The 10,000-nt window shown below is 49.8% G+C and overlaps 1 protein-coding gene across 1 annotated transcript in view; it reads right to left on the bottom strand.

Moving 5' to 3' along the window:
* stk32a (serine/threonine kinase 32A) overlaps positions 1-10,000 on the bottom strand; it is a gene marked incomplete at both ends in the record, with an annotated part of 53,906 nt that overhangs the window by 5,596 nt on the left and 38,310 nt on the right. The window contains 5 exons of the mRNA XM_080854381.1: positions 4,048-4,176; positions 5,863-5,988; positions 7,643-7,759; positions 8,948-9,051; positions 9,872-9,961. Of these exons, the coding sequence (XP_080710507.1) occupies positions 4,048-4,176; positions 5,863-5,988; positions 7,643-7,759; positions 8,948-9,051; positions 9,872-9,961 (566 nt within the window). The remainder of the gene's footprint in view (positions 1-4,047; positions 4,177-5,862; positions 5,989-7,642; positions 7,760-8,947; positions 9,052-9,871; positions 9,962-10,000) is intronic.

Raw genomic sequence — 10,000 nt, 5'->3', positions numbered from 1 at the left:
GGCCCGAGTCGAGCCAGACTCAGTGGGGGGGGGGGGGGGGGGGGGGGGGGGTTGGGGGGGGGGACCGACAACGACACAACACAACACAACACAACACAACACACACAACACAACACACACACACACAACACACAATAACAATCCAACACAACACAGCACAACACAACACAACACAACACAACACAACACAACACAACACAACACAACACACACACACAACACACTAACAATCCAACACAACACAACACAACACAACACAACAAAACACAACACACACACACAACACACACTAACAACACAACACAACACAACACACACACACACACAACAACACAACACAACACAACACAACACAACACAACACAACACAACACAACACAACACAACGCAACACACACAACACACACTTAACAACACAACATAACGCAACACAACACAACGCAACGCAACGCAACACAACACAACACAACACAACACAACACAACACAACACAACAAAACACAACACAACACAACACACACACACACACACACACAGGAAACTGAGCGGAGATGAGACAGGACCTTAAATACATCCCGTCAGGACCAATCACAATCACCCCGACTCCCAGAATAGACAGCAGCACACAATCACCGCTGGAAGGAGGAGTGAGAGACGGGGGACTATAAATACTAAAGTGTGTGTGTGGAGAGGTAAATATTTATCATATCCCACACAGTGTGTGTGTGTGTGTCTGTGTGTGTGTGTGTGTGTGTGTGTGTGTGTGTGTGTGTGTGTGTCTGTGTGTGTGTGTGTGTGTGTGTGTGTGTGTGTGTGTGTGTCTGTGGAGAGGTAAATATTTAGCATATCCCCCACAGTGTGTGTGTCTGTGTGTGTGTGTGTGTCTGTGTGTGTGTGTGTGTGTGTGTGTGTGTGTGTGTGTCTGTGTGTGTGTGTGTGTGTGTGTGTGTGTGTGTGTGTGTGTGTGTGGAGAGGTAAATATTTAGCATATCCCCCACAGTGTGTGTGTCTGTGTGTGTGTGTGTCTGTGTGTGTGTGTGTGTTTGTGTGTGTGTGTCTGTGTGTCTGTGTGTGTGTGTGTGTGTGGAGAGGTAAATATTCATCATATCCCTGCAGAGGGTTTTCAGAATAAAATATGACTCTGATGATGTCCTTTCTGTATTGTGCCAAACGTCCACTCACACGGCGCTGTCCTGTCCTGTCCTGTCCTCTCCTGTCCTGTCCTGTCCTGTCCTGTCCTGTCCTGTCCTCTCCTGTCCTGTCCTGTCCTGTCCTGTCCTGTCCTGTCCTGTCCTCTCCTGTCCTGTCCTGTCCTGTCCTGTCCTGTCCTGTCCTGTCCTGTCCTGTCCAACTTGTCCACTCTCTCGCCCAGTGTGGGGAGGGATCTCGGTGGACCTCCTGCTAAAGACACTCTGCTATTTGAAATGGAAGCGTTCCTTTGCCAGGGCTCTTCATCAGCCGGCTGCCAACATTCCTCCTGCATCAGGACTTTCTCTGACTCAGACATCATTCCAAGCTTTAGATAGCTTTCCTGCTGATTGTGCTGCGTACACACACACACACATACATGCAGACACACACACAGACACACACACACAGAGACACAGACACAGACTCACACATATACACACACACACACACACACACACACACACACACACACACACACACACACAATTACCCCACCTTCAGACGGTGCTGATTTGTGAGAAAAAAAAAAGTGCATGGACAGGGAGTCCTAATGATCGCTCTGTCGCTCCTCTCCTCTCTCATCTCACAGATACAGGAGGCGTACACCTGGCTATTCCCAAGGATGCTCGGGGTAAACACTTTTCTTTTTAACACACAAAAACGAAAAACGAAGCGCACGCACCAGCCAATAACAGCACATCAACACTGAGTCAGTGTTAGCACACACAGGACCACTGATGGAGACAGTGAGAGAGGTGCTGAGTCAGTGTTAGCACACACACAGGACCACTGATGGAGACAGTGAGAGAGGTGCTGAGTCAGTGTTAGCACACACATGACCACTGATGGAGACAGAGAGAGAGGTGCTGAGTCAGTGTTAGCACACACAGGACCACTGATGGAGACAGAGAGAGAGGTGCTGAGTCAGCGTTAGCACACACACAGGACCACTGATGGAGACAGAGAGAGAGGTGCTGAGTCAGTGTTAGCACACACACAGGACTACTGATGGAGACAGTGAGAGAGGGACTGAGTCAGTGTTAGCACACACACAGGACTACTGATGGAGACAGTGAGAGAGGGACTGAGTCAGTGTTAGCACACACACAGGACTACTGATGGAGACAGTGAGAGAGGTGCTGAGTCAGTGTTAGCACACACACACAGGACAACTGATGGAGACAGTGAGAGAGGTGCTGAGTCAGTGATGGAGACAGTGAGAGAGGGGATGAGTCAGTGTTAGCACACACAGGACCACTGATGGAGACAGTGAGAGAGGAGCTGAGTCAGTGTTAGCACACACATGACCACTGATGGAGACAGTGAGAGAGGGGACTGAGTCAGTAGAGGGTATCCTTTTCAATTTAAACCAAAGCAAGAGCAATGATAAATACTACAGCAGACGTTGACTACAGCATCTGTCTGCACAGAAATCACAGGGGAGCTCATTTTAAATGACTCAGGAGAGCAGAGGTCTGTAGCGGGGTGTGTGTGTGTGTGTGTGTGTGTGTGTGTGTGTGTGTGTGTGTGTGTGTGTGTGTCTGTGTGTGTGTGTGTGTGTGTGTGTGTGCGTATGCCTGTTTCTTTGTCTGTGTGTGTCTGTCTGTATATGTGTCTCTGTGCGTTAGTGTGAGAGTGTCTGCCTGTGTGTCTGCATGTGTGTGTGTGTGTGTGTGTGTGTGTGTGTGAGAGTTTATTCTCGTCTGTCCAAGGCTGTAAAGGAGTTGATTGAGGTGTCTGATCCGTACGGCTCTTTCAAGAGCAGAGTTTTGAAGTGGGGATCTGTGAGGACAGCACCACTTTAGCCACGTGCCAAACCAATAAAACCGCCCCGGCGTCGGTAAAGGCTCCTCTCTCTCCCGGGCTGCAGGGAGACACCAGAGAGGCAAACCCAATCGGAAATGGATCTAGCCCTGACCTACACACACACACACAAGCGTACACACACACACACACACACACACACACACACACGCTACAGAACTCTGTTCTCCTACAGCATCAGCTGACACCAGGCTTACTGTCACTGCGGAGCTGTCCACTGACGCATGCTAATAGTTTAGTTAGCGTGCTAAGTAGCTGATCCTTTTTTCCCGAACTCCTCTCACATCTTTAGATAAAAGGCAGACATGGATGTCCGGAGGGTGTTGAGATGGAAGAGACTTGGAAGGCTTTACCTACGTTTACATTTAGTCATTTAGCAGCGGCTTTTGTCCAAAGCGACGTACAAGGGAGAGAATAGTCAAGCTAAGAGCAATACAAACCTGGTGTAACAATAAATGCTACTTTACATAAGAAATAGAAAATCGACTGTTGTGGTGTTGTTTCAGAAGACATTAACACACACGAAGTATAAGGAACAGAGAGCGTAGTTTACTCAGTCTCATAACTTCATGCAGTACATTGAACAAGGCCTTTCCGCTAGTACTAGCGCCCCTAGTGTCTGTACTTGTAAGTGCATATAACCAATACTACAACAGTGAATGCATAGAACAATGCAATATATTCATGGACACAACATCGACATAGAAAGAAAAAGAAGTGCAGGAATGTAACCGCTGAAGTGCAAGTTTAAGCATTAGTCGAGGTGCCAGTTAGGAAGGGAGGTCACATTACATCGTATGAATCTGAATGAATGTTGGAATGAATGTTGGTGGTGGTCGGAGGGGCCGTTGGCGCTGATTGCCTGCCACGCTTCCCCAGGGCAGCTGTGGCTACTGATGTAGCTTACCACCACTGGTATGACTGTCTGAATGAATGGACTGGACCGGACTACTCTGTAAAGCGTCTTCGGGTATATAGAGAAGAGCTATATCAAATTGAAATTGATAGATTGAGGTGCTCTGTGAAGAGTACCTGTGGGGATCCATCGGAGCCGTTGTCCCTGGTCCTCCTGGCCAGCCTCTTCTTCTTCTTGTGCAGTGGCTTGGACTCCAGGATCATCTCCTCCAGCTCGAAGGTGGGGTCACAGTTCAGACGCCGCCTCTATGGGAGGAGCACAGTGCTAAATGAACAGGTGCAGTATGGGAAGGTTGATCAATGTTTGTTATGGTCAATTATATATATCTTCTTATACTGAAATCTTTAATCTTAAAGTTTACATACAACGTGGACAGTTGGGTATCCACAGAGCTGACTACTCCATAGAAACACATTCATATTGAATATCCCCAAATGAACCATTAAACACTACACACTCTAGCCGCCCTAATTTTGCATTAAAGGTCAGTTGTCCACAGATCTAACATTTCACTTCTCCATGGAAACACACTGACTGATTGGGAAATATTCAAAGTACTCCGGAGATTCTACAGTCAGAGATTAGTGTGTGTGTGTGTGTGTGTGTGTGTGTGTATGTGTGTGTGTGTGTGTTTGGGGTGTGAGCCCCCAGATTCACCATGCTAATTAATTATGCACCTGGTTCCCACTTTGGGTCACAGGATAGTTGCCCTAGTGATCCCATCCAGGTCCCATCAACAGCCAAATTCACCATAGAAACACATTCATATTGAAAATCCCCAACTGAAACATGGGAACCTACACACTGTAGCCACTCTATCATTAGAATAAAATGGACGCTCGGTTCTCCACAGATGTAACATTTCACTTCTCCATGGAAACACACTCACTGATTGGGAAATATTCAAAGGGCTCCAGAGACTCTACAGTGAGGGATTAGTGTGTGTGTGTGTGTGTGTGTGTGTGTGTGTGTGTGTGTGTGTGTGTATTAGATTCACCATGCTAATTAATTATGCACCTGGTTCCCACTTTGGGTCACAGGATAGTTGCCCCTAGTGATCCCATCCAGGCCCAATCAGCAGCCGTTAGCTATGCCAATTAGGATCAGCGTCTGGAGGATATTTTAATCGCCAGCACTGATGATGACGGACATGACCACTAAAGCCTCCCTAGCCTACCAGGCCAGTACATCTCTTTTATTCTCTTTCTAAACGATGTCATTTTATTTTCCGGTGCTGGTGGATTTGTCCCTCCTTTGGGACCCTGGAAAGGACGAGTCAAGCGGACTTTCTGCAGGAGGCCGTTTGGCGCCCCTGGCAGCTTATTTGTCTAAGGTTTTCAGCCTCAACGCGAGGTGCTTATGGGCCCCTGGGGGTGTGTGTGTGTGTGTGTGTGTGTGTGTGTGTGTGTGTGCACCCTTCCTCGCAGTAATGCATGTCTGAAAAGGTTAAAGCCCTCAAAAATAAGGCCAGCATGCGCTGCGGAGCTGACCACCTGGTGGGCCGGGTCGAGCTGGTCTGAGGGAGGTCTGTCTCCCTGGGGGGTGGGATAAAGATCTGTGTGTGTGTGTGTGTGTGTGTGTGTGTGTGTGTGTGTGTGTGCGTGTGTGTCTGTGTCTGTATATGTGGCAAACAGCAGTGTATGTGTGGCAGACAGCAGGGTGTGTGTGTGTGTGTGTGTATGGTGTGTGTGTGTGTGTGTGTGTGTGTGTGTGTGTGTGTGTGTGTGTGTGTGTGTGTGTGTGTGTGTCTGTATCTGTATATGTTGCAAACAGCAGTGTATGTGTGGCAGATAGCTGAAAACTCTACACAGACAAAAAGGAGAACACATATCGATGTATATCTGTGTGTGTGTGTGTGTGTGTGTGTGTGTGTGTATGTGTGTGTGTGTGTGTGTGTGTGTGTGTGTGAGTGGGGGGGGGGGGGTACTTGCATTGGGGATGAATCCTGGGGATATCTGTTTGCTGAGGACGGCATCCCAGTTGACGTCGGAGAGGTAGTCCATTTCCTGGAGCTCGGAGAGGCTGGAGATCCGTGTGGCCGCGTCAATACACATAAGCTGAGTTCAGAGAGAGAAGACACTGAGTTTACAGGGGGAGTCACTCTAAAACACACACACACACACACACACACACACACAGACACACACACACACACACACACACACACACACACACACACAAACAGAAACACACACACATACAAACAAACACACACATATACAGGTGTGTGTTGTTGTGCCTCTAGTAGGACGTGTATCAGGAGGAGTGTGTGTGCCTCTAGGAGGAGGTGTGCGTGCCTGTAGGAGGAGGTGTGTGTGCCTCCAGAAGGAGGTGTGTGTGCCTGTAGGAGGAGGTGTGTGTGCCTCGAGGAGGTGTGTGTTGCTGTGCCTCCAGGAGGAGGTGTGTGTGCCTCCAGGAGGAGGTGTGTGTGCCTCCAGAAGGAGGTGTGTGTGCCTGTAGGAGGAGGTGTATCGGGAAGAGGTGTGTGTGCCTCTAGGAAGAGGTGTATCAGGAGGATGTGTGTGTGTCTCTAGGAGGATGTGTGTGTGCCTCTAGGAGGTGTATGTGCCTCCAGGAGGAGGTGTGTGTTGCTGTGCCTCCAGGAGGAGGTGTGTGTGCCTGTAGGAGGAGGTGTGTGTGCCTCTAGGAGGAGGTGTATCGGGAAGAGGTGTGTGTGCCTCTAGGAAGAGGTGTATCAGGAGGATGTGTGTGTGTCTCTAGGAGGAGGTGTGTGTGCCTCCAGGAGGAGGTGTGTGTGTCTAGGAGGAGGTGTGTGTGTCTCCAGGAGGAGGTGTGTGTGTCTCCAGGAGGATGTGTGTGTGTCTCTAGGAGGCTGTGTGTGTGCCTCTAGGAGGTGTATGTGCCTCCAGGAGGAGGTGTATCAGGAGGAGGTGTGTGTTGCTGTGCCTCCAGGAGGAGGTGTGTGTGCCTCCAGGAGGAGGAGTGTGTGTCTCCAGGAGGAGGAGGTGTGTGTGCCTCTAGGAGGAGGTGTGTGTGTCTCCAGGAGGAGGAGGTGTATCAGGAGGAGGTGTGTGTGTCTCCAGGAGGAGGTGTGTGTGTCTCCAGGAGGTGTGTGGAGGTGTGTGTGTCTCCAGGAGGAGGTGTATCAGGAGGAGGTGTGTGGAGGTGTGTGTGTGCCTCTAGGAGGAGGTGTGTGGAGGTGTGTGTGTCTCCAGGAGGAGGTGTATCAGGAGGTGTGTGTGTATCAGGAGGAGGTGTATGGAGGAGTGTGTGGTGCTGTGCCTCCAGGAGGAGGAGGTGTATCAGGAGGAGGTGTGTGTGTCTCCAGGAGGAGGTGTGTGTGCCTCTAGGAGGAGGTGTGTGTGTCTCCAGGAGGAGGTGTGTGTGTCTCTAGGAGGAGGTGTGTGTGTCTCTAGGAGGAGGTGTGTGTGCCTCCAGGAGGAGGAGTGTGTGTCTCCAGGAGGAGTGTGTGTCTCCAGGAGGAGTGTGTGTCTCCAGGAGGAGGTGTGTGTGCCTCTAGGAGGAGGTGTGTGTGCCTCCTCGAGGAGGAGGTGTGTGTGCCTCGAGGAGGATGTGTGTGGGTCTCCAGTCTCCAGGAGGAGGTGTATGGAGGAGTGTGTGTGTCTCTAGGAGGAGGTGTGTGTGTCTCCAGGAGGTGTGTGTGTCTCCAGGAGGAGGTGTATGGAGGAGTGTGTGGAGGTGTGTGTGTCTCTAGGAGGAGGTGTGTGTGTGGTGTGTGGGGCTGTGCACCTGTCTGAGCAGAGACTTCATCTCTGTGGACCACGCCGCCGGGTAGCTGGGGTGGACCTTGTGGAAGGTCTGCATGATCTCATTGGCCGGCGTGCTGGAGCGCATCACGTAGGGTCTCTGAGGAAGCAAACACCATTCAGCACCATTATGTTCTGTTCATACGGCCCTGCGCCTAATCTATTCCAGTTTAATAACACACTTCATCACCTACATCTCTGATTCAAATCGCTCTCTTTCTCTTTAAACCTAATTACATATTCTTATTAACATTTGAGCTAAATTAAAATGAAATAATAGGGGGGAGATATCCATCTACAATGCCTTCCTAGCCAAGTTCAAGTGGTTTCTGACCATGGGGCAATCTAAAACCAATTAGAACTATGGCCCGTGGCTGGCTGCACACTGGTGGAAAGTATCCCACTATGGGTCCGTGGTTCTAGGCTACGGTTCTGTGCTCCTCAGCTGGAGACTGGCAGTGGTGGTGACAGGGGGAGTGTGTGAGTGTGTGTGATGGATGAGCTCCTGTCCCAGGCCAGCAGAGAGGTGTGCTGGGGGCAGAGACGACGCAGCACCACAGGGGCTTGGGGGGGTGGCTGGGGGGCAGGGGGGGGGGACACACCCTCCAGAAATAACTCAGAGCCCCTCGGAGAGAAAAAAACACCTAAACGCTTACAACAACTCGAGGGTTCCCTCGTGGCCCCCCACAGGATGTGAAGTAAAGCGTGGAGTCAGTCACACACACTGGGGCGTCCAGAAATAATGTCATAGAATATGAACTCATGCATTACTCATGGCTGAGTTTAACATCTGTGTCACAGTGATGAACAAGCAGAGGAACCACACTGAGGTGTGTGTGTGTGTGTGTGTGTGTGTGCACTACACCATGCTTGGGAGGTGCAGATGGCAGAGAGGTGTGTGTGGGAGAGGTTCACAGCGACCGGCAGGCAGGTTGCCCATAGCTTTAGAAGCTTCATGCTTGGCTATAAGGGCTGTGCCAAAAATGGTTATTTCAGCAAACAGAAGAGTCCGAAATGACCCATTTTTTATCTCTTGGGAAACTTCGTCTGACTGCGAGGCCAGCTTACTCCCAACATGATGTCATTCCTGTGTGTGTGTGTGTGTGTGTGTCTGTCTGTCTGAGTGTGTGTTTGTATGTGTGTGTGTCTGAGTGAGTGTGTGTGTGTGTGTGTGTATGTGTGTGTGTGAGTGTGTGTGTGTGTGTGCGCGTGTCTGTGTGTGTGTGCGCGTGCCGTGCCTGTCTGAGTGTGTGTATGTTCGTGTGTGTGTGTGCGCACGTGTCTCTACCTGTCCTCTGAGAAGCTCGTAGGCTGTGATGCCCAGCGACCACCAGTCCACTGAGAAGGAGTATCCTGGATGAGTCCCCTCGACAGGCTGAAAGAGCTCAGGGGCTACACACACACACACACACACACACACACACACACACACACACTCACACACACCACCACACAACACCAGACAGGAAGAACACCCCGGAGGATCGTTACACACACCAAATCACACTGACTGATGGGGACTATTCAAAGGGCTACAGAGATTGATAAGTGTGTGTGCGTGCGTGCGTGTGTGTGTGTGCGTGTGTGTGTGTGTGTGTGTGTGTGTGTATGAGGTCAGAGAAAAATCTTAAAAACTTGAGACAATGAAAAAGAAAGAAATGTGGAAAAGGAGACATCTAGATATGTGCAAAGAAAACAAAATACAATACAATAAAATAAGATTTCCTCTTACAAAAGATTGCTCAGGGCGGGAATCACTGAAACCTTCAGATCGCTATGGTAACCACATCTAAGGTTACCCCTTCTGTCTCAGACCAATGACTCATTTCAATAGACATTTATTTGTTTGTCAGAAGACAAAAACCAGAAACAAAAGCAAAGGAACATTGTCACTGTTCCCCTGCCCACCCCCCCCCCCCCCTCCCCCCCCAGCTCTCTCCGCCTGTCACTGTCACTTAGGGGGCCCATCAGTCTGAGCTGCTAATCACATCGGGGCCGCGCACATATGTTTCCGGGGTCAAATTACAACTCATCTCAGCCCGTCACTAATTAGATTACGCAACATCCCGTCCCCTCCCAGCCGAAGAAACATCAATCTACCTCAACAATATGGAGGAGTGATCTGCCTAACAACAACAACAGACGCTGGATTCTTTCATGACAATGTTTGATTTCGATATGAGCAAAGATAAATGTTTGAGTAAATGTTTACCCATGTATGGCTTAGTTCCGGCAATGGAGCAGGCTTTGAGGTCTTCCTTCACCACCGCGGCTATATTAAAGTCTGTCAGATGGACATGACCTGCAAGGAGGGGAAAAAAGGATTCACAAACAAATCAGC

The sequence above is a fragment of the Sprattus sprattus genome, assembly GCF_963457725.1.
Source record: "Sprattus sprattus genome assembly, chromosome: 1".
NCBI lineage: Eukaryota > Metazoa > Chordata > Actinopteri > Clupeiformes > Clupeidae > Sprattus > Sprattus sprattus.
This window is presented reverse-complemented; position numbering and strand designations above follow the sequence as displayed.